General features: G+C 41.5%; 1 protein-coding gene across 2 annotated transcripts in view; it reads left to right on the forward strand.

Annotated features, from left to right (window-relative positions):
- Nucleotides 1-4,206: 4,206 nt before the first annotated feature.
- The window catches only part of cdc23 (CDC23 (cell division cycle 23, yeast, homolog)), a 31,138-nt gene continuing 7,941 nt past the window's right edge, over nt 4,207-27,403 (forward strand). Inside the window, exons 1-10 of one of the 2 annotated variants that reach the window (XM_041193715.1) lie at nt 4,207-4,361; nt 7,818-7,890; nt 8,403-8,540; nt 10,075-10,117; nt 13,162-13,267; nt 14,941-15,073; nt 16,353-16,530; nt 18,579-18,676; nt 25,551-25,632; nt 26,700-26,853. In XM_041193715.1, coding sequence (XP_041049649.1) covers nt 4,258-4,361; nt 7,818-7,890; nt 8,403-8,540; nt 10,075-10,117; nt 13,162-13,267; nt 14,941-15,073; nt 16,353-16,530; nt 18,579-18,676; nt 25,551-25,632; nt 26,700-26,853 — 1,109 coding nt within the window. In that variant the 5' untranslated portion in view covers nt 4,207-4,257. Of the gene's footprint in view, nt 4,362-4,399; nt 4,718-7,817; nt 7,891-8,402; nt 8,541-10,074; nt 10,118-13,161; nt 13,268-14,940; nt 15,074-16,352; nt 16,531-18,578; nt 18,677-25,550; nt 25,633-26,699; nt 26,854-27,403 lie in introns of those variants that run through there. The other variant, XM_041193717.1, reaches the window with a different exon arrangement.

Genomic DNA, 27,403 nt, shown 5'->3' on the forward strand with positions numbered 1-27,403 from the left:
GGGCATACCCAGGGATGGTGATGGTGGTGTCTGGGACATTATCTGTAAGGTATGATTCCCTGAGTATGACTCTGTCAGGCTGTCGCTTGACCTGTCTGTGAAACAGCTCTCCCAATTTTGGCACAAGGCCCCAGATGTTAATAAGAAGGACTTTGCAGGGTCAACAGGGCTGAGTTTGCCATTGTCGTTTCCAGTATCTATGTTGATGCCGGGTAGTCTGTCCGGTTTCATTCCTTATCCAATTTTCTGTAGCAAAATGCAAATGAGTGGCTTTCTAGGACATTTCACAGGGCACTTAGTCAACCACATTGCTGTGGATCTGCAGTCACATGTAGGCTAGACCAGCTAAGGAAGGCAGCTTCCCTCCTCTCAAGGTCATTAGTGAACCAGATGGGACAATCAACAATGGTTCATGGTCATCATTAGACTTTTAATTCCCATATGTTTATTGAATTTAAATTCCACCACAAACACTCACATAGAGACACACGTACACACAAAGGATAAAACAAGTAGGGTCTCTGCTGAGGTTGGCTAATGAGCGAAAAACACCTTTTGGCCAATGGGGAAACCTTATGAAAAAGGATAAAGTTCAAAGGGTTTTGACACTGTGGATCTGATGTTCCTGCATGCAAAGACAGATCGCTGGTCATAGTAGTTGTCTGGAAGTTCTTTCCAAAGGAGTTTTGGTGTGGAGGAAAACAGAGCGGGATCAACACCCTTGGGATCTCTCTCTCATCTCAGCTTCTTAGGTTCCAAATACAGATGAGTTATACTGTGATGAACGTTTATAGCTCAATACTGATACTGATAACTACACTGAATTTCAAACAAAGCAGGGAAAGAGTGAGTTGGGCAACATTTGCCTTTTCAATTTATTCCCAAACTGAGTCCAAGAAACAAGTTCAAAAATAAACTCATCTCAGTCAGGTTGTTTCCAGAAAATCACTAGGGTCTCACAGCCTCTGAAAGCTGTAGTTTTTATTTTCTCCAGCAATTAAGATTCAAAATAAACAAATAGCCTTATATCCTCAGGTGCCTTGCTGGTCAGTTAGCTGAAGTCATGTGACTCCTCAGAAAAAGGCAGTTTGTTGATGGTCTAAAGTGAACTTATAACCATTTTTTTAAAACCAGGTCAGTTCCCAAGAAAGTTTCCAAATAATTCAATGTCCTTCCAATTTTTAAAAACATATAGTTCTTGGAGATATGTATTCATAACAATTGGCTCTGAAAAATGACAAAGAACAACCTAGATTAAGAATAATTAACTGCGGGAAAGCCAACTTCAATGGGGTAAGAACGGATCAGAGCTGAATAAACTGGAGACAAAGGTTGGCAGGAAAGCTGATGGCTAAACGATGGGCTACCATCAAAATAAAGGCATTTTGGGCACAGTCAAGATATATTTCCTTGAAAGTGGAAGGTAGAACAAACAAAACCAGATCTCCCTGGATGACAAAAGAGATAGAGATTAAGATGAAGAAAAAGTACGTTTATGACAGATGTCAGGTGGATAATTCAATGGAGAAGCAGGCTGAAAATAGGAGATTCAGAGGGTAATTGAAAAAGCAAATAAGAGGAGCAAAGAGAGTAAAAAATCATAAACATAAACAGTGAAAGGATGTTAAAAGGAGGAGTAGGGCCAATTAGGGAACCAAAAGGAGATTTACGCATGGAGGCAGAGGGCACGGCTGAGGTATTAAATGAATTCTTTGCATCTGTCTTTACCAAGGAAGAAGATGCTACCCAGGCTATGGTGAAAGAGGAAGTAATTAATACACTAGAAAGATTTAAAATTGATAAAGAGGAGACTTTGGATAGGCTGCCTATTCTTAAAGTTGATAAAGCACCAGGACTGGAGGAAATGCATCCAAAAATGCTGAGGGAAGTGAGAGTGGAAGTTGTGAAGGCACTGCGGCCTAAGTCTTTCTTAGGCTCAAGGGTGGTGCCAAAGGGCTTTTTAAAAAGTTATTATTTCATGGGTTGCCCATCCCTAATTGTCCTTGAACTAAATGGCTTATTAGGCCATTTCAGAGAGCAGCTAAGAGACAACCACATTGCTGTTGGTCTAGAGTCACATGTAGGCCAGACCAGGTAAGGATGGCAGATTTCCTTCCCTGAAGGGCATTAGTGAACCAAACGGGTTTTTATGACAATCAGCAGTGGACAATGGTTTCATGGTCACCATTACTGAGACATGCTTTTCAATTCTAGATTATTAATTGAATTTAAACTGCCAGATGCCCTGGTGGGGTTTAAACCTTTATCCACAGAACATTAGCCTGGGCATCTGGATTACCAGCCCAGTGACATTACCACTACACTGCTGTCTCCCCCTGTTCACCCACTGTTCCTAGGCTTTAGAGGCATAGAGTACAAGAGCAAGGAGATTATGTTGACCATGTATCAGACATTAGTTTGGACTCTGCTGGAGTATTGCACCCAGTTCTGGGCATCACACTTTAGGAAGGATGTGAAGGCATTGGAGAACGTTCAGAAAAGATTCACAAGAATGGTTCCAGGGATGAGGAACTTCAGTTATGAAGATGGATTGGAGAAATTGGGCCTTAGTTCATTAGAGAAAGTTGAGAGGAGATTTGATAGAGGTATTCAAAATGATGAGGGGTCTGGACAAGGTAGATAGGGAGAAACTGTTTCCACTTCTGAAAGGATCAAAAACAAGAGAGCACAGATTTAAAGTAATTGGCAAAAGAAGCAAAAGTAGTATGAGGAAAAATGTATTCACATAGTGAGTGGTTAGGGCTAGGGATGCACTGCCTGAAAGTGTGGTGGAGGCAGGTTCAACTGACTCATTCCAAAGGGAATTATACTTTTACCTGAAAAGTAAGAAGGTGCAGGATTATAGATTAAAGGTGAGAGAATGGCATTAAATGAATTGTTCATTCGGAGAGCCAGTGCTGTCATGATGGGCTGAATGGCCTCCTTCTGCACTGTAACAATTCTGTAATTCTGACTGAAAGTCCCTTGTTCTTTCTCTGCAGTGAAGAGAACCCAGTTGCTGTAATAGCTGAAGAACCTCAGTGACTTGGAGCAGTCCTTTCAACAGTGAACAGTGGACTTGGATTCAGGTAAGGGAAGGTTCACAGCAGGCACACCTAACATGCTTTCCTTTGTGAAACCCAACTTAAACTGGAGGAACCGCACCTCATCTTACAGCCTTTCGGATTTAACACTGAGTTCAACAACTTCAGACCATGAACTCTCTCCTCCAACCTCACCTTTTTAAATCCCTTTTAAAAAATGTATTTTTATTTTTTATTTACTTATTTTGACTTTTCATCGTTTTACCATTTTTATTCCTTTTTCTATCCTTTTCCCCCAACCACTGCTCCGTCCCCCCACCCCACCCCACCCCACCCCACCCCCAAACTTGTTCAATGTTAGTCTTTCAAAGTGCCGACTCTTGTTCTGTTTTAAAACATTCTGCCTTCTTACCTTTATGCCACTATCAGCACCTTCTTTAGCCCTTACCACTACCATTAACACTCCTTTTGTCTTGTGTCCATGACATCGTTGTCAATCTCTGCTTAGTCCCCACCACATCACTCGCCTTCTATCCAGCTTCACCTGCTCCGCCCCCTTAAACGGTATAAATTTCATCACATTTCTACTTCTCTTCAGCTCTGAAGAAGTCATGTGGACTCAAAACATTAACTCTATTTCTCTCTCCACAGATGCTGCCAGACCTGCTGAGTTTTTCCAGCATTTTCTGTTTTTATAAAAGGCAGGTTCACGTTGCACAATCATTTAACCCTGATTTAGGCACCAGGCCACAGTGGGTAACTAGGGGGTGAGCAGTTTATTGTGCGCTCCATTATATTCCACCACCGTTAACATATAAATGTATTAATGCCATACTTATATTATGAAGAATAACGAGGCATTCCTCATTCATAACTTCCCACAATGAAACATCATTGACATGATAGGCAGCCGTGTCCATGCACCCTGGCCAATCTGGTGGGCGGTTGTTGGCGGGTGACGAGTTGCTAAGCGGCTGTGAAGGAGGCGGCACTATTATTGGCTGAAAATGTGATGGCACAGTGATTGGCTATGAAGAAAGCCATGTTTTGGTTGGCTGTGAATGAAGAGGCTCTGTGATTGGCTAGGAATGAAACAACGCTGTGATTGGCTAAGAATGAGGCGGCTCTGTAATTGGTTGGGAGTGAGGTAGTGCAGTGACTGGTTGGGAGTGAGGACGGTGCTGTGATTGGCTACAGGGTGAGCGGGAGGAAGATGGCGGCGCTGAGTGAGTTCCCGGAGCTGAAGGAGGTGAAGCGAGGTCTGATGGCGGTAAGCGGCCTGTGCCGGGAGCGTGGCCTGCTGCAGAGTGCCAAGTGGTGAGTGAGAGAGCCGACCGGAGGGGGCTGGACTCTCCGTTCAGGACCAACAGCAACAGGAGGCCAGGCCAGGGAGCAGCCACCGGCGTCGACACCGGCTGAAACAGCATTACAAATGCAACACAATGTATTAAATGTATATTCGATCTTTCTCACACTTCAAAGATTATAAACCTCACTCCCAAGCTCTTCACACGCTCTGTACTTTAGTCTGTTATTCCCTGTTGTTATCTACTCCCCATTAATGATATAAGGTATAAAACACATCTGTATATCAGCCTTCAACTCAATCTGGATCTGTCAGAGCAGCTTACACAGCCCTCAACTTGGTGCTGATGTATACAAATGGACTGCAGGTTGGTTAACCATGTAAATGTATTCTTAAGTGTTATGGTACAGCAGATGGTAAATGCTAAGCTGCTCAAATTCCAGAAGGAAACTTGAAGCAGCTGCCACAACAATTTGCAATTTGTATTTAGTTTGAGATATGGGTTTTCAATTCAGTAAAAAGAAGGCTTCTGAGGCTGAGGGTTTTTTACAAAACTAAATTGAATATTTATTGATTTAAAAAAATGTTAAGTACACACACAGGTTCTACAAATTGCCACTATGGTAACTCCTAGCTCCTCTAATTAATCAAACTTTCAGTTGCATCTCAGTTAAGGCAACAGTAAAAACAAATACATTTTAAAAGACCTAGGCAAAGTAACATGATACCCTGAACAGTCAAATTCAAAGTGAGGCTTCTTAACTCCAGTTCTTGCAGACAGCAGTTTGAGCACAGAGGCTAGAGGCTTTTCACACTTGTTAGATCTTAGAATTCCTTTCCTTGCACACAGCCTTCTCTCCTTTATACATATTTTCCCCTTTGAATGCAAATTCCCATTGTCTTGCTATGTCTTTGGACGTTACCTTCTAATAATAAAAATCTATCACAGTACCAATTTTGCCAGCAGTCTTTGGGGAAAATAAGCACACTGTTTCTTAACTGAAACATTTCACCCCCCCTTTTGAATTCAAGCTGTCTGGTTTGTTTAAAAATGCAAATGTTCCCTTTACACCTCACATTCTAAAACTTCACCCATGTTTACCTATTTAGCATTTCAAACCTAACTTCTCTTCTTGCATCAGAGCCTTCAGACCTGCTGAATCTAAGTCAATTAAGTCCCACACACACAGGCACACACACGTACATAGATACGGACCCCACTATTATTCTCCTTAACAAAAAACTCCAAATAGCATTGAAAATTATTATATCTTCCTGACAAAAAGTATAACTATAGGGGTCGAATTAGAAATATCATAGAATTGTTCATGTGCAGAAAGAGGCTGTTTGGCCCATTGTGTCTGCACTGGCTCTCTGAATTAGCAGTTCCCTTAGTGCCATTCCCCTGCCTTCTCCCTGTAACCCTGCATATTCTTCCTTTTCAGATAACAATCTAATTTGCTTTTGAATGGTTCAATTGAACCTGCCTCCACCACAATCTCAGGCAATGTATTCCAAACCTTGGCACTCACTGTGTTAAAAAAAAAAGTTCTTTCTCATATCACTTTTGCAAATTACTTTAAATCTGTGCCCTCTTGTTCTTGATCCTTTCACAACTGGGAAGTGTCTCTCCCTTTCTATTCTCTCCAGACATCTCATGATTTTGAATAATTCTCCTCTCTGCCTTCTCTTCTCCAAAGAAAAGAGCCATAATTTCTTCAATCCATCCATGTAACTAATATTCCTCATCCCTGGAGCCACCCTCAGGCATCTTTTCTGCACTCTTTCAATGCCTTCCTAAAGTGCGGTGATCAGAACTGGACACAAGACACCAGCAGAAACTAACCTAGCATCTTATACAAGTTCAAAATAATCTCCTTACTCTTGTACTCTATGCCCCTATTAGTAACGCCTAGGATACTGTATGCTTTTTTAACCACTCTCTCAATCTTTCCTGCTACCTTCAATGACTTATGACTTCTGCTTCTGTACCCCCTTTAGAGTTGAACCCTTTATATTGTGTCTCCATGTTCTTCCTTACAGAATGAATCACTTCACATTTCTATGCATTGAACTTCATCTGCCACCTTTCCCATTAAAATTCTGCACTATCCTCAGAGTTTACAATGTTTCAAAGTTTTTTATTATCTGCAAATTTTGATAGTGTCCTGTATGCCACGGTCTATGTCATTAACATATATCAGGAAAAGCAAGGGTCCCAAACTGACCCTGGAGAACTCCAAACTTTCCTCCATCCCATTAACCAGTCCCTGCTGTTTCCTGTCAGTCAGCCAATTTCAAATGCATGTTGCTATTTTCCCTTTTATTTCATGAGCTATAACTTTGCTCACAAGTCTGTTGTGCGGCATTGTATCAAATGCCTTTTGGAAGTCCATGTACACCACGTCAACAGCATTGCCCTTATCATACCTCTTCAAAAAACTCCAAGTTAATTAAACACTATTTTCCCTTAAGAAATCCATGCTGGCTTTTCTTAATTAACCCATGTTTGTCCATGTGACTATTAAGTTTGTCCCTAATTATGGTTTGTAGAAGTTTCCCCACTACTGCAGTTAAACTGACTGGCTGTAGTTGCTGATGTTATGTAGTTTTAGTTACTTGTTTTTATTTACAGATGACTTTTTCAACTCTGGCTAACCTTATAAAGTAATCAATTTATAGAATTTATTGATTACCTTTATAAAGTTGCAGTGATAGTCTCAACCATTATTTCTTAAGTGAGCTGATCCTTGTGCATCACCATTGTGTTGTGGATTATTTTGTTATTTGCTGTCATTGGAAAAAATCTATCTTTGCAAATTTAGCAGAATCCTTTTCGTCAACAAAAGTAATTGCATAAAAATGATTTTGTAGCAGAAGAGTCCTGATTATCTTCTCTCCTATCACTCACGTTCATAGTTATTCAGGGATTCTGGTCAGATCAAATTGAACCTTTTGTTTTTAATTCCTGGCTGTGACTTTTGGGTTGTGAATCAAGTCAGGTCTTTTATCTGCACTAAACTAAAACTTAATTATCTGGAGCACAGTCTGGTACAGTTAAGTGTTTATTCTTCTGCTATCCAAAGACTGAAAAGGGCTGGTGTGAATTTCATGAGTTGATCATGATAATGACCAGGTAGGGCAACATTACCAGCTATTGTGCCTACAAGGTCATACATTATAGGGAGTTAGGCTCGATGATGGGAGTGGACCTTAGATCTAGGCAGGAGAGAAATATCTTTCTAAAATCATTAAATTTAACAAGTTTATGCAACGCTGGATGGTGACAAGGCACATATCTCAAAAGGAATGATGCTCCTTTGTCCTTTTGATTATGTTGAGTAAACAGTTATTCTGATGGGTTTGCCTGTATTACATAGAATTTGGGCAGGGATGATGGAGGGGGTGGGGGACAAGTCTGGATTTCTCATGTCTTGATTAAAGTTGACAGTTTCTTTTATGCACAGGGCTTCAGAGTTGGCCTTCTCTCTGGACCCTCTTCCTAAAGACGAGCTGCCACCTGCCCCTACGCTAACAGAGGTACGACAGTTCTTTTTTTAAACAGTATACAGATTGCACTCATTTTAAACAAGCAATTGTAGAAGCAGCTCAGAAATGGAGATGCCACAGTTTTAGAAAGTCTGAAACCATTGGAACTGAAGCTTTTTTCAGTCTTTGACTAGGTTGAGATTAGAACATGTATTTAAAAGGAATTTTGCATTGCTCCTCTTCTCCATTGTTACTATTAGAAAGGAGACAAACAACTTTAATAGAGCAGGGCATGCCTGGGTAAACCAATAATACATTCCGATATAATTTATACTTGTCTATCCTAATACTTGCTTTGGGTGGAGGTGGGTGTGGAATGAGGCAAAGCATTAAAATCCCTTTTCATTCTGTTCTGTCCATTAACAAAATCCTGGCAATTGTGTGGCAGAGAAAATCAACTGCATTGTAGTTCAGTATCCAGAATGGGGGCTGCATCTACATTTCACAAGAGATTTCTTTTTGAGTAACTGATTTTTTTTTGTTAAAAACATGTTTCTATTTAGGAAGACCTGGTGGATTTGGATGCCTACACTTTAGCCAAGTCATATTTTGACTTGAAGGAATATGACCGAGCAGCGTATTTTCTCAAAGGCTGTCAGAGTCAGAAGGCTTATTTCCTGTATATGTACTCCAGATATCTGGTAAGGGAGCATTCATTAATGATGAGATTGCTGGTAAACCTGCAGTGACCCATCAGATGTCTTTCTGGGTGACTAGGTGGTGCCCTTTCATCCTGGAGTTTGTTTTAAATCCAGCCTAGACTAATGGGATGAAATTCATATTCTGGCATCTTTGTTGAACAGAGTCATTCGATACACCATTTTCTAAGACCTGATGGAAACTTCATTATCTGTTGTGAGGAACCCTCCCCCCCATCCTATGGAAAAAAAAGAAGTCGGCAATAATCAAAAATCCCCAAATTCCATCTGCCAATTTCACTATTCTGTGCCCTGGGCACTGAGGGAGCGCTGCGCTGTCTGAGGTGCTGTCTTTTGGATTAGCTGTTAAAACAAGGTGCCATCTGCCTGCCCGGGTGATGTAAAAGTTCCCATGGCTCTATTTCAAAGAAGAGGAGTTAGCCCAGTGTCTTGGGCCAGTATTTATCCCTCAAACAATATTACAAAGGACAGATTATCTGATCATTATCACAGTGCTGTTTGTGAGAACTTTCTTTGTGCAAACTGGCTGATGCGTTTCCTACATTAAAACAGTGAATACACTTCAAAAGTACTTCATTCGTTGTAATGCACTTTGAGATGGTTGAGGTGGTTGTGAAAAGTGCTATATAAATGCAAGTCTCTCTTTTTGCTCAGTTTGAACAAATATTTTTAATTTCCTTACCCTGCTATCAAATTTTAGTCTTCTCAAATTATACCTAAAAAACAGCAATGACTATACTTTACAAGCGTCTATTGGCTGTAATGCCGGTACTTCTGATAATGCAACATTCCTATGCACTTTGAGATAACCTGAGGATGTGAAAAGAATTTTATAAATGCAAGTTTGTTCTTTATATAATTTGTTAACCAAGATGGAAAGCAGATGAAAATGGCCCTTACAAGCATTCTGCATTGACTAGTCCTTTGTTTTTCTCTCCCTTTTTAGCACAGTTTAATGAATCAGCTGTCTTTTCCTGCATGTCAACTTCATATGGTGGGGCTCCGTAACTTTGGAGCACAAATTTGCATTCTGACACAGAAGCACCATGGCACTGGAAGTGGTTATGTTTTACTGGCCTAGTAATTTAAAGGCCTGGACTAATAATCCAGAACATGTGAATTCATGTCCCACCCTAGCAAATGAACAATGTTTTTTTTAAAAATCTGGACCTAAAAAGTTTGGTATTCTAAAAATATGAAGCTGAAGTCATAAAAACCCAAATGATGTTGTTCAGGACTGAAATCTGCCTGCCTTAAATGTGACTCCAGACCCACATCAAGGTGGCTAACTCTAAATTGCACCCTGGAGTGGCCTAGCATGTCACTCAGTGCATCAAGTCTCTTCCCAGGGGTGGGAGTGGGTGAGGATGGTTAAAAGATTAAAAAGGAATATGTATAATGTAAAGATCATCCCAAATACTTACTCTGTTATGTTGTAGCTCTGAATCTATGTGGCAATGCTCTGATTGTAATGGATGAAGTTTTTAATGTTTAGTAACTGATTTTGGTATTCTAGTCTGGGGAGAAGAAGAAGGATGACGAAACAGTGGACAGTTTGGGTAAGTCAGTCTGCTGTTGATAACTGGCCCCTATAGCAATAAGCTGGGATTTTGTCCGTTGCATGAGACTTAATTATCATATTAAAAAGATTTAATATTTTTAAGCTTTTTTTTGCAATGTTATTCATTCATTAACTGAGATTTTGATTCTTGTATGGTCATACGCCTACTAGTCGTGCCCTGTTTCCTGCCCATTATTCTTGTATAATCCTGGGTTGTGAGAAACATGATATTTGACTGCTAGGGGAATCATGAATGTCGAGTGCAATCCTGTTCTCATCTTGCATCCACACTTTTGTACTCAGCAAAGTTGATGGGGGGGAAAGTCACTGGCCAACAATCAGACAGAACATACTCTGCTTCCACAGCCTTTTGAGGAAGGGAGTTCCAAGGACTCACTATCCTTTAAGAGAAAAAATTTCTTCTCATCTCTTCTTAAATGGGTGACCCCTTAGTTTTAAACAGTGACCCCTTGTTCCAGATTCTCCCACAAGAGGAAACATCTTTCCAAATAGACCCTGTCAAGACTCCAGAGGATCTTTTATGTTTCAGTCAAGTTGCCTCTTACTCTTCTAAACTCCAGTGGATACAAGCCTAGCCTGTCCATTGTTTCCTGCCCATTCCTGGTATTAGTCTAGTAAATCTTCTCTGAACTTCTTCTGTTGCATTTCTGTCCTTCCTTAAGTAAGGAGACCAATATTGTACACAGTATTCCAAATGTGGTATCACCAGTGTCCTGTATAACTGAAGCATAACCTCCCTACTTTTGTATTCAATTCCTTTTTCAATAAACAATAACATTTTATTAGCTTTTCTAATTACTTGCTGTGCCTGCATACTAACCTTTTGCCATTCATGCAGTAGGACACCCAGATTTCTCTCAATCTGAGTTCTGAAATCTCTCGGCATTTGGATCATATGTCTCTTTTTTATTCTTCTTGCCAAAATGGACAATTTCGCCTTTGCTCACATTATACTCCATTTGCCAGATCTTTGCCCACTCACTTAACCTATGTGTCTGTGTCTGTGTCTCTTTGTAGCCTCCTTTTATCCTCTTCACAACTTACTTGTTGTATCTTTGTGCCATCAACCAATTTAGCCACCATTCCTTCGGTCCCTTCTTCCAGGTCATTTATATAAATTGTAAAAAGCTGAGGCCCCAACACTGATCCCTGTGACACACCACTGGTTACATCCTACCAACCATACAAGACCCATTTATGCTTACTCTCTTTTTCCTGTTAGCTAGCCAATCTTCTGTCCATGCCAATATGTTACCCCCTCCCCGACACCATGAGCTTTTATTTTCTACAATAACCTTATCAAATGCCTTCTGGAAATCTAAGTATAGTACATCCACTGGGGTCCCTTTATCCACAGCACCTGTGACTCCTTCACAGAATGCCAATAAATTGGTTAGACGTGATTTCCTGTTCACAAAACCATGTTGACTCTGGCTGATTGCCTTGAAATTTTCTGTGCCCTGCCATAACATCTTTAATAATAGCTTCTAACATTTTCCCTATGACAGATGTTAAGCTAACTGGCCTGTAGGTTCCTGTTTTCTGCCTCCCTCCCTTTTTGAATAAAGGAGTTACATTTGCTATTTTCCAATTTAATGGCACCTTCCCCGAATCCAGGGAATTTTGGAAAATTAAAACCAACATCAACTATCTCTCTAGCCACTTCCTATTGGACCCGGGGATTTGTCAGCCTGTAGCTCCAACAGTATCTGAGGCAACATGTTCTTCCTACTCTCCACTCCTAACTCGGGCACACTGCTGCAAACAGTAATACCCCACTGCCAACCTGATTGATATCTGCTAACTCTGTTTAGGTCAGTGATCAAACCTAGGCATTTCTGATCTGTGTGGCTGAGGTCCTCATTGGGTCTCCATTGGGTTAATTGGCTAAATCACAAGGGGAGCTGCTGGAGAGATTAATCTGAGTTAAGTACAATGTTGTTGAATATATGGTGTGGTAACTGAAAATAGCCCCCTTTTAACACTGAAGAACCTTGACACCATCCAGGACAAAGCAGCCCGCTTGATTGGAACCCCATCCGCAAACATTCACTCCCTCCACCATTGAAGCACAGTGGCAGCAGCATGTATCATCTGCAAAATGCACAGCAGGAACTCACCAAGGCTCCTTCAACAGCACTTTCCAAACCCTCGATCACTACTATCTAAAAGGACAAGCGCAGCAGATAGATGGGAACATCACCACCTGGAAGTTCCCCTACAAGCCACTAACCATTGAGAAATATATTGCCGTTCCTTCACTGTTGCTGGATCAAAATCCTGGCACTCCTTCCCTAACAGCACTGTGTGTGTACCTATACCACAAGGACTGCGGCAGTTCAAGAAGACAGCTCACCACCACTTTCTCAAGGACAATTCGGGAGGAACATTAAATGCTGGCCTAACTGGCGATGCCCACATCCCATGAATAAATAAAAGAAAAATTATACTGCATTTCTCTGCAATCCGCCTTTAGTATTTGTCCTCTTGTCATTATAGAATACCTATTTAGCCTATTGGAATGTGGCACAGATTTATCCATCATCTTTTAGTTCTTTTTATCTCTTTAAACCGAAACATATTAAAATAAATATGCATCATTTTGTATTTAGTTTTAATTTCTTAATGTGCATTTGAAGTAAGAGGTGGTGACTACAATTTTCTTATTGACCTACATTATTAATGGCATCTATGTTTTATTAACTGTGCTAGAATCTGTTATGGGAGACTAAACTAAACTCCATGGAGATGCTAAACTGTTGAGGAAGAGATACTTTAAGTCTAAATATATTTCATTTATCTATTATTTAAGTTTACAAAGGCTTATAGCAGCATTTTCTTTCAATATTGAAAGACCATGGTTCTGTACAATTTTTATTGACGTAGCTATACAGGTCCTAGTAAAGGAACAAATAAAATGTTGCATTATTGGTGTGCTAAACTATGATCTGTGATTCCAAGCTACATCTGGGTTCCCCTAGGCTAGTCTGTGTGAAGTTTTATTTTCTATCTGCTTGGCAGGACCCTTGGAGAAAGGACAAGTGAAGAATGAGTCTCTGAGGGAATTGCGAGTTGAACTGAGCAAAAAACACAAAGCCAGGGAATTGGATGGATTTGGATTATACTTGTATGTATCAGCTTATATGATCATTTAACTGTCTATTTCCCAACATGTGCTGAATAACATAGATGACAATCCTGGGAAAGGTTACTGAATTTCCCCACAATGTATATGGGAAATGGTAGAGATTGTGGGTGGAGTTGGGGCGGCGGTGTGTGTGGTAGGTTGGGTTACCTGTGCACTGCTCCATATTTCAGTTATTGTTTGTTGCCAGATGTTGTTCTTCAGAATTGGTAAAAGGCAGCCTGGAAACCAGCATTTGAATAGAAGCCGTCCCATTATGAAGCTGTACTCAGTGACATTGTGACCAAAGATAATTAGTTGTCAGAATATTTCACATCTTTATTGTCTTTGGAATTTCCCAAAGCAATGAGGTGACTCTCTAAAGTGCAGAACTTAGTTTAAATGATAGATTGCTCGCCTGAGATAGTGCTGTTTACAACCTGCAGTCCCTTGATCAGGCCACACCTGCAGGAACGTTCATCAAGGCATGATAGCATCTATGGAGAGAGAAAAACAGTTAATGTTTCAGGTAGATGAGCTTTCATCAGAACTGGTTCTCATGAACAGTTATTGATCTGAAACTCTAGCTGTGTCTCTCTCCACAGATGCTGATGGCACTACTGAGTTTATTTCAGATTCTACACATCCACGATATTTTGCTTTTGTCCGTCAGTACTGCTCAGTTCTGCTCACCAAGGCATTCAGGACCTTGGGGGTGATGGACAGCAGAGTTACAAGGCAGAAGTGCCAGAGGACTGAGTTAAGAGAAAACACTGGAGGAACTTATGATTTCCAGCTTTGAAAGATGACCTTGTAAAGCTGTTCAGGTAGTAAATGGCATAGAGGAAGTAAATTCAAACACAAATTCAGATTAAATCATAAGGCTGGAGCAAAGGGTCTCAAATATAAAGTGATGAAAGGCAAGCTTAGGATTGATATTAGGAAGTCCTTCTTCCTGGATCCCTGGGTAGGATGTTGAGTGGAAAACCTGGAATTATCAAAGAAACAGGAGGAGAGTTGAAGGTCGTTTTTGGATGTATGATCTGGTGAGCCAATTGACAATTCCCGTTGGAATTGTAATAGAATGAGTGAAAGACATCAAATTATCTCCCTTTGTAACACTTAGAAGGTGTTACAGTTCACTAAAATGTATTCTGACACTACCAATGTTATTTGGAAATGCATGTATTTGCTGTTAACATAATAAAATAGATATATTTTCCTTTTTAAAGGACTGAATACAACAGATAGTATAGAGTGAGTAATGCCTACTCCATTGTGAGAGCATTAACAGGAAAGCTTTCAGTGATTGGATGGTTGCTTGGGCTGGGTGCCAGATGGCTGAGAGTTTGTGTAATGGTACGTAAGCAAGGCACCATCTTCAGCAAACATTGTTTGGGGGTGGAGGGGTGGGGGGGTGCGGGAAGTGGCACTTATTTATTTCTTTAAGAGATGTCAAAGCTTGAAATGTGAGCTCAGGAATTAAATGATTTAAACTGCTCACCATCTTCTCTCATGTCACAAGCTATCTCAACCTCAATTATATTTATTACCTTGTAACTAGCTGCCTACCTGTTTTTGTCTTGCATCGCGAGTTTAACCGTGAATTATCGAAGTATAGGTCAGTGTAATATAAAACTATGTAAGCTGAAATTCAGTCAGGGTTTGTATATTAGGTACGGAGTAGTCCTGAGGAAACTGGACCTGGTTAAAGAAGCTATTGACGTGTTTGTGGAAGCCACGCACAGTCTGCCTTTGCACTGGGGAGCTTGGCTCGAACTCTGCAACCTCATTACCGACAAGGAGATGGTAAGTGACTAATTTATTCCTTTCCTGGGGGTTTCTGTCAAGGCTGGTAACTTGGTGAGTGCATTTGTTTCTCTTCAACTGAGTGGCAATTCAGAACAGAATTTTTAACTTCCATTGTGAGGACATAATAAAAATCATGAAATGTTATTGGATGTCGCTAATTTAGGGTGCTGCTGATCCAAAAGTGAATGAAAGCTGAATAAAACCCTGACACTGGACACATTGATGGGTGAAATCGTCCTCTAGTATAGTTCTGTAATAAGAAAAAAAGGAAACCCAAAAGTTCAAATATCAATTTATCTTGAGGTAACTGATCTTCACCAAGGCAGAAGACCCCCAACAGTTTTATGACCCTGAGCATGTTCACTGTTCTGGGAAAGGGTATACAGAGAGAGAGACTTTACTCTTCCATTGCACTGCTTGTTAAATCAGAGGCCCAGTTAATAGAGGTGACACCCAGAGGGGAGTCATAGTTTATTGCTGAGGGAGTGCTACATTGCTAGAGGTGTCAACCTATTTGCCCATTCAGAAGGAAGTTAAAGATGAACTGGCAGTATTTGAAGAAGAGTAAGGAATTCTTTGTGCCCTGGCCAACGATCGTCCACAAACAATAAATTAATTAATTATTGAATCTCATTACTGTCAGTGGGACCTTACTGAGCCACATTTGCCTGCTTTACAGTGACTGCACTTCAAACCAATCACTGCACGAAAGTACTGTGGAATGTTTGAGAGATACGATAAGACATTATAAATCCAAGTCCTTTTTCTAATTATGGAGCAAACTTTGTACCAAATAAAAACACTTTCTGGAACATTCCCAAAACTGAAGCAGGAGGTACAGTAGTTTAACCCAGACTCCCAACAGATCTCGATGGCTTTTGTTCAAGTGTAAAATTCCTGATTTTTAATTTGAGTCTGGTTTTTTTGAGCCAGGCATTCGTTAATGCCTGGATCACTCACTTTAAAGCCCATTAACCTGGCTCATGTAAAACCAGATTAGAGGTCCTTCATGCAGGATACATTAATGGACCTCACGTTAGAAGAGATCATGATACTTACAGAAGAGGAAGCCCAGTTTAATCATTTATCCAGAATCGTCCCATTCTCACCTGTTGCAACATTGAATTGTTTCATAAACGATTCCAGGGTGTCTGCACCCACTACTTTGCCTGGAAGTTCAAGAGTCTCCCCAGGCACTTGGACTCTGATCACAGTGACTTTAATCATGGCTTGTGTATACTACTGATACTCGGTTTCCTTTGCTTTTCTCTTCCAGCTCAAGCCCATGGTGCTACCCAGTACATGGATGAAAGAGTTCTTCCTGGCTCACATCTATACGGAACTGCAGCTTATTGAGGAGGCATTGCAAAAATATCAGAACCTAATTGATGCTGGCTTCTCCAAAAGCACTTATATCATCTCTCAAATTGCTGTGGCTTATCACAATGTTCGAGGTCAGTGTTAGGGTTAGGATGAGGTCTCTTCATTTTAGTGTTTTAAAATAAAATTGGGTGGTCCCACATTTTGGGTCTTTTTTGGAATTCAATTCCTTGGCTTTTGTTCCTGCCAGTCAACCTTTTTTTGAAGTTTAGGAATGTTTACAGTAAAAGCTTGGTCTCGGCAGTGACTCCTGGTCCTGATCCAACCCAGTTCCCACTAAATCCTTCACTTGTTTGCCTAATATTATTTTGTAGATGACAAAATCAGATGCAAGACTTGGCAATTGTATAGCTGGGGTTGCCACCCTGCAGTCCTAGCACTTAATGCCAGGTATCTGGGTGTTTTCTAAAAATATAAACGAGATACCAATGTATGTCTCTGTCACAACTTAATATGGTATCGTAGCACCTAGTGGTCCTGGCACTGTCTAGGAGATAATGAATACCTTCTGATCTGTTAACCTTCTACAATGGTGTGACATGTGGCAGCTTTTGGTTGCTGCATATCACTATATCCCCAAAGGCCTCTCTGAATAGAGACTACAGCTTAGAATTTTGCTAGGTCCAATGTGGGTTTCAGCTTGGACTTACCATTTGCTTAAAAGAGGGCAGAGTTGGACGCAGGAGTATGGGGAAAAGGCAGGGCAATGGCATTAGCTCAGATGCTCATTTGGAGAGCTGGTGCAGACACGATGGGTCAAAAGGTCTCCTTCTGTGCCATTAAAATTCTGTGAATTAATGATTACAGTGCAAATTGCACCTGTTTTGAAAAGTTCAAGTTTCTGCTCTAACTCATGCATATCACCAAATGTACAATCTGTCATAAACCAGCACAACTGACAAATATTTTTAAACAACTTAAAAAAAATTACTTCAGAAAATATTGCTTGATGTATTCGTTTGTTGAAAATAACTTTTTAACAAAAATACGAAACTATTTTCTATTTAGATTGCGGTGCAAAAGCCAGTACCTTTGTAAATTGAAGGAATAAGTTACATCCAAAGCCTTTCAAAATATACCTATTAATGTTTTTATGTCCAAAAGATCCAACTTAATTGTTAGAGCCTCCTTGAAGGCCTGCAAACAAGTGCAATTAGCGGAATCTTCTAGTGGTGATCACCTTTATGGGCAGCCAGTTTTGTGGGCAGGACCTGCTTCTAGTGCAACTTTTTAAAAACTGGCACAAAACATAATGGAAACTCGACTTGCATTAAACTCAATTTGCATTTAAAATGCTGCAATTTTTTTTTGCCGGTTCTGCCAAGTTCAGGCGAATTACACTGGAAAATCTGGAGCAATCAAGTGGAAAATCCAGGCCAAACCCTCCTGACCAATCCCCATTTTAACAACTTTTTTAAAAAATAGAAAATTGCGTTAACTTTTCCAGGCATAAATAGACTTTGCCAGCAAAGTGTGCAACACTTGTAATGGGATCTACGGCGGGGTTTTTCTTGCTAAAATTTAAGTTTGACATGTTTATTGATTGACACCGTTTCTGTTGCTGCAGGGCATTTGTTTAATTGCATCTTGGTGTCGCTGTTTTACACTGCAGTTCTTAAGTTTCTTTGAGTTTTTAAAAATTATGAATCTAAATTTGTTCAAATCATTTTGTTTGGTGATCCAAGAAAATTGGAGGAATTTCTATTGTACATTGAAAAATGATCTTGTCTGTGAGGGAAGCTGAGTGCAACATAGCCGCCTCAAAATATCTTTAGATTTTTCACTTTTTGTACAAATAAAACCACCTGATTAGGCAAGGAGTGCTTCTATATTAATTTTTGAATGAAAATCCTATTTTTTATTTCAAACCCTTATTTCTATAGCACAGTCACGTCTTTTAAAAGTAAGATATTATAAATCTTTCCGTGTTTACTTTTATGAGTTGTGAGATTATCTTAAGCATTGAGTATGTTGTTGCAGAATGATATGTGCAGAATGTGTTATCCCATGTCTAGTAAACAAAGGTTTCTTTTGATTTATTGTTTTTTTTCGTAGTTACCTGATATTGTCATGTATTCAGAAACTGTTGAACTACTTTTCTTTCTTTCTCCCTAATGTTTAGACATTGATAGAGCTTTAACTCTTTTCAATGAGTTACGAAATCAGGACCCATATAGGATAGAGAATATGGACACGTTATCCAATCTGCTGTATGTTCGGGTAAGGTTGGCTATTTTGACTTACGGGCTTGTGCAGGTTTAAGGATGCACGGAGCTGATGTCTGTTCCAAATATTAATCTAGTTATGCTTTCTGTTTTTGATTTGAACAAAACTCTTCAATAAAAATCTTCATTTATTCCATAGTATCTGAATAGTGACACTTTCTGATAGCAGTTTTTTGAATAAAGCCAAAGCACCCTTAGTGGCAAGGGCTAAGACCTATTATGTTTAGTTATTGACATCAGTTATGTAAAATTGTACCCTCCAGCTCCTCTGTAATTCTATGGTAAAGACACTAGGTAGTGTAGTACTGAGCTATTCAGAAAAGTGGGTCCTGGGTTATATTCCAGGTTTGTCCTGAGATAGTTGGGTTTCAGTCCTGGCAATAGTTGGGACTGTATAATTTGTCTCAGTACCTCTGGATTACCTACATACTATTCAGTGGACCCTGTTGGAAAGTGCATGTGTGAACACTGGGCAAGTGGCAGAGTGTAATTGGCTTTGAATCCTTCGCATTAGCCTCTAACATACATTGTTTTGCCAGAAATACCAGAAGGTGTTCTGTACCCATACCGCACTCAGAGTTACTACCTTCCTGAAAGGTTTAAAAAAACTCATACCTATCATATTTATTTTCATTCTAGAAATCTAGCAAACCCCTGTCATTTGCCAAAATGGTTTCAGGGATGAGGGATTTTAGCTACAAGGTTAGGTTGAAGAAGCTGGGTTTGTTCTCCTTGGGGAAAGGACATTGATAGAGCTGTATAGGATTATTACAGGTTCAGATAGGTCGGTTCAAGAAAAGCTGCTCCCATTAACTGAAGGTACAAGGACGTGGGGACACAAATGTAAGGTTTTGAGAAAGCGATATGGGAGCCATTGTGAGGAAAAGCCTTTTATGCAGTAGGGAGTAATGACCTGGAACTCGATGCCTTTGAGGGTGGGGGAAGCGGAGATGATCAGGATTTCAAAAGGAAATTGGATGGGCACTTGATGGAAATAACTTTGCAGGGTTATGCGTATAGAGTGTGGGAATAGAGCTGATTGGATTGTTCTACAAAGAGCTGGCATGGATACAATGGGGTGAATGGCCTCCTGTGCCAGAATGACACTATGGGTAGAATAGTCCCAGATTTGCACTAAGTGCAGTAGCAGGTGGATAAAATGAGATTTTACCCGCTGGCCACAATGGTGGCTTTTCACGTCCCAGACCCGCCACATTAATTATGCATTCCTGGGAAACACACTGTTTCCATGGCGGGCAGACTCTCATTCGCCCGCCATGGGAAATGCTCTCAGCCAGACAGGAGTCAGACATTCTCAGAGGCTATGTGAAGATCTATGGAGTGCCCTCACTGCATGTGGTCATCATCCCCCTGCAGTTGAGCGACTATTAGGGCCTCCATTGTGTCTCCATGACAGGAGCATTATCTCACAGGGTATGTGCGCTGCCATAAGCCAGACTGGAGTTGAATATTCATAGATCCAATGTGAGGATGTATGGTGTCTCCTCATTGCATGTCGTCGTCATCCTCAACAAATCTAGCTGCTATGAGGGCCTCCTGAGCCCGCCTGTCTTGTCTGACCAGTGTGAGGACCTCCTCAGCCTCATCCCTGTCGACGCCCCCCTCATTGGAGGAGACCTCCAGCTCCCCCATCTCCTCCTCAGCCATCTCCTCTCCCTGTTGCAGTGCCAGGTTGTACATGGTGTATCAGGCGACGACGATGCGTGACACACTCTGCGGACTATTGGTCCAGGCACAGGAACCATATTTTCAGCATCCCGATGGTTTGCTCCACCAAGTTGTGAGTTGCAGCAAGAGCCTCATAATACCTTTGTTCTGTTGCAGTCTGAGGCCGCTGCACAGGTGTCATCAGCCACGTGCTCTGTGGGTGGTAGCCCTTGTCCCCGAGGAGCCACCCCCGCAGCCTCTGTAGACCCTGGAAGATGTCATGGATCTGTGATCAATTGAGAATGTAGGAGTCACGCACACTCCTTGGAAACTGTGCACAGACCTGCAGGATGCATTTGTGGCGGTCGCACACCAGCTGCACATTCAGCAAATGGAAGCCCTTGCCGTTGACATAGTTGACCGTGTGTTGCAATAGAGGTCTGAGCGTCAGGTGAGTGCAGTCAATGGCATCCTGTACCTGTGGGAAACCGGAGGTCTGGGCAAATCCAATCGCTCTTGCATCCTGGCTTTCCTGGTCCCGGGCAAAATGCACAAATTTGTGTGCCCTTGCGAAGATGGCATTTGTGACCTCATGGATGTATTTGTGGGTGGCGGATTGTGATATCCCACAGAGGTCACCTGTGGACATAGAAATTGAGCACCGCTATCACTTTCACGGCCACTGGCAGTGGATGCCCTCCCCCATGTCCCTCTCCCATGTCCACGTGATGCCAAGTCCTGCAGTAGCTGGCAGATGTGTCTGACCAGTCTCCCAGATATGCACAGTCTTCAGCAACACTGGTTCTCAGTCATCTGCAAAAATGAGAGGCGGTGTCCGTCGACCCTGGGTTCAGCTAGTCACCAACCAGTGATGGTTTGCTGTGGCTCTTGGCGGCATGTGCGGAGCCCCAGCCGCCCCTTCTTCCTGAGGGTCCTGCTCCTCCATCTGCGCAGCTAGGCGCCTCAGGCGCTCTCTTCTTCATCGTCTCTGCTATCTGTAAGCCATGAGGCATATAACTAGTTCACCAAGCTCTGTGCTTCTAATGTACTCTCCCTGCAGGATGAGAAGAGGGATGCATGGGTTTGCATTGGTGTACTAAGAACCTCTCTTGGTTAAGTCTGAAGGCCTCTTAATGCATCCCAGAGAGTTGGATGGTCAGAGTTTAGTGCGCTGCATGGCTGCCTAAAACCCCATCCACCTCCGCCCCACTCCACCTGACTGATTTTTTTTATTATTCATTCATGGGACGTGGGTGATGCTGGCTAGGCCAGCATTTATTGCCCATCCCTCATTGCCCTTGTTCAGAGGGCATTTAAGAGTCAACCACGTTGCTGTGGGTCTGGAGTCACATGTAGGCCAGACCAGGTAAGGATGGCAGATTTTCTTCCCTAAAAGGTATTAGTGAACTAGGTGGATTTTTGTGACAATCAGCAATCGTTTCATTGTCATCATCAGACTTCTAATTCCAGATTTTTATTGAATTCAAATTTCAAATTTTTGAGATTCAAACCTGGGTCTGCAGAGCATTACCCTGGGTCTCTGGAATACTAGTCAGTGATAATACCGCTATGTCACTGCCTCCCCTGCTGACGGCAGCTTTGCCCATTGGTCTGCATGCCCTAACCTGCATTGCAAGGCTGCAATTTAGCTTGAACCATGGGAGAGATTGGTCCAAACTGGGATGATATTGCAAGGGGCTGTGAGCACCTCCATCAGTAACTGCTCCACAGCCAGCTTTAACAAGGAGATTGTACAACGTGCCCAGTCATCCAATTGTTCTGCAGTCCTTTAAAACACTCATAAATTTGCAGTCTGTGCCTGAGAGGTGAAAGGCTCTGGAGCACTTGGTTGGCACTTTGGTGCCTCTGCGTTGCTTGAGTGGGCAGATAAGCTAGAGGCCCAACTCCAGTCATAATGTGGCTGCGTCTGAACTGTCTCAGATACAAAGGAATGGTCACTTTTTTTACAAGGTATCTCTAATGCATGGCTGCCTCCTTACCCATTCCCCCCACCCCCCACCTGCATGTGCTTGTGCACTGCCTTCAACCACAGGGCACCCTTTGTTCTCCCACCCCCCACTAAAGTCGCATCAACCGCAGGGCAGCATTTGCCCCCGAGCGCCCCCCACCCCCCCAACCTGCCTCAACCTTGAAGTCCAACAAGCGAACCTTGCAAGTGCTCCACGTTACTGTACACTCATCCCCGATTTCCCCTCAAAGTGCAGCCCACAAAGTGCACGCCTTATATGTGCTGTTGTGAAACACGTTGGTATGCAATCACATGGGAGGACGATCCAGCTGGTGGGGGGCGTGGTGGGTAGGGTGCTGGCCTTATAATGATATGCTGATGTATTACAATGAGGTTCCCAATGTCCAGTGGCAGGGAACACAGCCTGCCATCAACAGGCTGAATGGACGATGGCAAACTGGTTTCATGATGTTGTGAAACCAATTTTTGGCCTTCTCACCATATTGTCCACTCACGCAACCGAACACGCCCTACGCTAGCATGCACGGACGATTCTGTCCTATGAATCAATCGCTACACAATTATATAAGATATAATAAATCCTTTCAGAGAAATATTTTATTCGTCCATAGGATGTGGGTGGCTAGGCCAGCGTTTATTGCCCATCCATAATTGCCCTTGAGAAGCGGGTGATGAGCTGCCTTCTTGAAACGCTGCAGTCCTTGTGGTGTAGGTGCACCCACGGTGCTGTTAGTGTAATATTTTATTTTTGCATGTAGTCCACATTTATCAATATGGTTTTCAGCTTAACTCTTTCACTGGTTGTCATGTTGGTTATATTCCACAACTCTTGGATTCTGCCCTTGAACACATTTGTAAAGCCACTGACTGGTCTCCTTGTGTGTATTTTGGTCAAATTGCTATTAAATGGCCTCCCACCAAAGCTATGTTTGTAGCTGTCTAGTTCCCTTTCAAATCTCTGTGCTGTCGTTGAAGATTAATCCATTAGAACTTTATTCATTAAGCAGGGGGTTTATACCAGTGATGACTACCTCATATCATTCAAAGCTATCTAACTTCTGCTGAGGATTGCACCCTCTGTTTGTCAACTTTGATATTTAATTGCAATATATATAGTCTCCAGTGATCTCCCATATTGATCTTCCCCATGACTGTCAAAGTACAATGAATTTTGTTTCAGTTCTTCATGGTGTTTCTTTTTCATTTAATCTATTAACATACTTGTCAGTTGGAGCTCCCATATCTTTATCAGAAGGGCTCTCTTAAGAGAGCTCAGTTTCTTTTCTCATGTCAAACACTTTTTGCCTTTCTCTTGGCCACCCGTCCGAACAAGACTGAATAGTGCTTCTGAAGCAGTAAAAACGCACCTGATACTTGAAATGTGGTGGAGGGGGGGTTATCTTACCAGGAAAGGTTGGAGTTTAGAACGCGTGGAGATCTTATTGAAATATATTAGACCCTGAGGTGCCTAACAGGGTGGATGCTGAAAGGATGTTTCCCCTTGTGAAAGAGACTAGGAGTAGGGGACACAGTTTAAAAATAAGGGGTCTCCCATTTAAGACGGAGATGAGAAGAAATTTTTTCTCAGAGGGTTATGAATCTTTGGACCTCTCTTTCCCGGAGACTAGTGGAGGCAGGGTCATTGAATATTTTTTAGCAGAGGTAGATAGATTCTTGAGTAACAAAGGAGTTACAGGTTATCAGAGGTAGACAGAATGTGGTGTTGAGGCCACAATCAGATCAGCCATGATCGTAGTGAATAGCAGAGTTGGCCCGAAGGGCTGAATGGCCTACAACGAGTTCATATGTTCATAAAGCAGGAGAGGCTCTTTCAGCACATCTCTTACTTCTGGTCAAGATACTAGAAAAAGCTTGTCATCTGATAACACATCCTTTCTTCATCTCTAGCCTCCATTCTCCATTGCACCCTAACATGTCTTTCTCAGTTTTTACAATAATTTATTCCTGGTTAGTTCACAAACACTTGCAAAGTTGAAGTGGTGGCTTTTTCTTTTACAGACGGGAAAAGTTAAAATATGGTGAGTTAGGCACTGATTTTATGACTATTGTAGAAGTAGCGGTTCATTAATTAGATTACCTGTCAGCTGCACAGAAGGAACAGCCCTTATTACATCGCAGAAAGCATTCTTTCATCTGCCTGCAATGATTGATAATGAAAATGCTCAAGTTTCTGACCTTGCTTTGCTACTGTAGGAGGGAGGTGCTCAACTTCTGTACAAAAGAGAGAGAAAATCTGAGAGTTGGTCATCTTTGACTCTGCTGGCTTGCCTAGTAATTGATGAGAGAGATGGAGTAGGTTATTCTTGTACAATGCATGGCACTTGGGATATTAGAAATGGCTAATGAAGAAAATAGAAAACTGGATTTAAGTAGTGAGTGGATCCAACAGCATATGGTACTGATGTCCACATTAAGATATAGTTCATTGATTTTATTTTGCTTGGAACTTATCCAAGTTAGGAGAATGAAAGACACTGCAGTGATTTTAGGGAGAGATTTTTGGGCATAGGAGATGAGAAGTTGACAATTCAGAGTTAACACAAGCAGTAAGACCTTCAGCAAGAAAATTAAGATGTATCTCCTTAGGTTTGGAAGTTGGAGTAGAACTTGTCAGGGAAATTAAAAGAAGGCAGGAGGTGGCGGTAAATAGGATCAGGATCTGACGAGAGTTAATGTTGCACTGGTTAAATTAGAAGAAACTTGTTTGACAGTTGTATGGAGCCTGGACCTGTATGTGGCTCATTTATGAGTAATTTTCAAACTTCTTATGTGGGGCTCACTCTGCAAATATTAAGTCCTGTCCTAACTTCCAAAATAATGTCAGCTGCCAGCACTGCCTGGGCTTGATCTATATTTTCAACAGACAAAATTCACTTGAAGAATAAATTATGTGCTTTATCTAAATATTTTTAGATATCTTTGGGTACATTCCTTTCACCCATAAAGGTATGAAAGTCAGGACAGTTTTTTCTTACCCTAGTGCATCTGATTGTCCTTTTAAATTCCCCTTGAAGTACAAGTACACTGCCTGCTCATGATCATTTCAATTTGATTTATCAGACTATTTGATTTAAGCAACTTTGAATTAAAAAGAATATACCGTCATTCCAGTTGAGCAATTTTCTTTTCGGTGGTTGTAGAAATTTGTGTTTTTGTTATAAGTCCATTCCCATTTTTATTTTTCTTTCAGAACATGAAGCCTGAGCTAAGCTATCTGGCTCATAATCTGTGTGAAATTGACAAGTATCGAGTAGAAACCTGCTGCGTGATTGGTGAGTACAATTTGTCTTTAACAGGGGACTGCCTCTTCAGTTGATCAACTCAAAACTGAAGCACTCGTTCTGGTTTGCAGTCACTGTCTGTTTAACCTATTTTTTATTGGTGCACCCAATGAGACTCGTGTGTTATATTTTTCGCTCCTGTTTTCTTCGATTTTCTCAATCTTCTGCATTAGCTATGTTTTCCATTGCCTCTCTGAAACCAGGTTAATTCTTTGATGTTTAACTGCCTCCCCCTCTTCCCCTCTCTATGGAACGTGCCTGTACTTGATGTCTCCTATACTTGAGATTGAGAATTCTATGTAAAGGATCACAAGTCCACTGCATTGTCTGTCGTCCAGCAGCACAGCACATTAGAGTTCCATTGTGCTCCTTGGCATTCAGTTCTTTAGAAGGGTTTAATTGAAGTCAGTGGAAGGTCCACAATGGAACAACTCCATTCATCCTCCATCTCCCACCCAAACTCCTCCTTCACTAGACAGCAGAGAAATCAAAGAGAAAAAAAATTGCTCCATATAGCACCAAGGAGTTGAATGGAATTGAGATCTGTCGCTGTCACAAGATCAACAGGAATCGGATATATCAAGGAGCTTGATGTGTTAGGAGTTGCAAGTGCATAGTTTCATTCTTCCACCTTGTAATGTTAGATGTTGATTCTCTAATGCATGACATAGCAGAATGGAGTATCGCAAAAGTGTAAACTACTGAGGTCAGTCATCTCTACTGGAGTTGAAAAATTTAATAATGAGGTCTCCATATCCTATTTGCTTATATTTTATTCCATCCTATTGTTCAGACATGGCTCCACAGGTGCTAGAGCTTGACCCAACTGGGCATTTCATGTGCTGATGAACTATGGAGGACATGCACTTTCTAGTGGAACATTTTTCTGCTTCCCTGGCTCATGATTCTCAAACTAATTGTAGCACCCCAACTATTGCCTTGTTCAGGACACGTGGCTAAGTGCAGATCAGAATTTAATCCTAGGACCTTCAGGCCTGTATGGTTTAGAGCTGTTGTACCCGAATTGTGAATCCAATATTCTTTCTCTTCTCATTAAGGCAATTACTATAGTTTAAGGTCTCAACACGAAAAAGCAGCCCTATACTTCCAACGAGCATTGAAGTTAAATCCTCGCTACCTTGGTGCTTGGACACTAATGGGTCATGAGTATATGGAGATGAAAAACATATCAGCAGCTATTCAGGCCTACAGGTATACAATCCAATTGACTGTTCACATGGAAAATTTATTTAAACTGATACAGCTCTGCACAGAATTTCAGTGCCCTGCAGGTCTTTTCTATTCATTCACAACAAAAAAACTCACTGAATAATGCATCAGTTCCTGTCCTGTGGTCCTGATTTGGTCCTGAGGGAGAACCAAGCTAATGTAAGATCTAGTATCTGCCGTTGCTTGAAAGTTACCAATGTGTCACTGGCAGCATCTGTTTAGCTTTTCCATTGACCATGTCCTTGGCACCATAGAATCATGGTGACAACACAGAATGAGGCCATCCAGCCTGTTGTGGCCCTCACCGGCGCTAAGATCAATTCAGTTAGTCCCACTTGCCCGTCTTTTACCTGTAGCCCTGCAATTTGTTGTCTTTGATTAGTTATCCAATTCCCTTTTGAAAACCATGATTGAATCTGTCTCCACCACACTCAGGCACTGCATAGAAAGGTTTTTCCTCATGTCTCCTTTTACCTTTCATCTTGAGTCGGCGTCCTCTGGTTGGAATCATAGAATGGTTACAACACAGGAG

Source organism: Carcharodon carcharias, chromosome 8, assembly GCF_017639515.1.
Source record: "Carcharodon carcharias isolate sCarCar2 chromosome 8, sCarCar2.pri, whole genome shotgun sequence".
Taxonomy (NCBI): Eukaryota; Metazoa; Chordata; class Chondrichthyes; order Lamniformes; family Lamnidae; genus Carcharodon; species Carcharodon carcharias.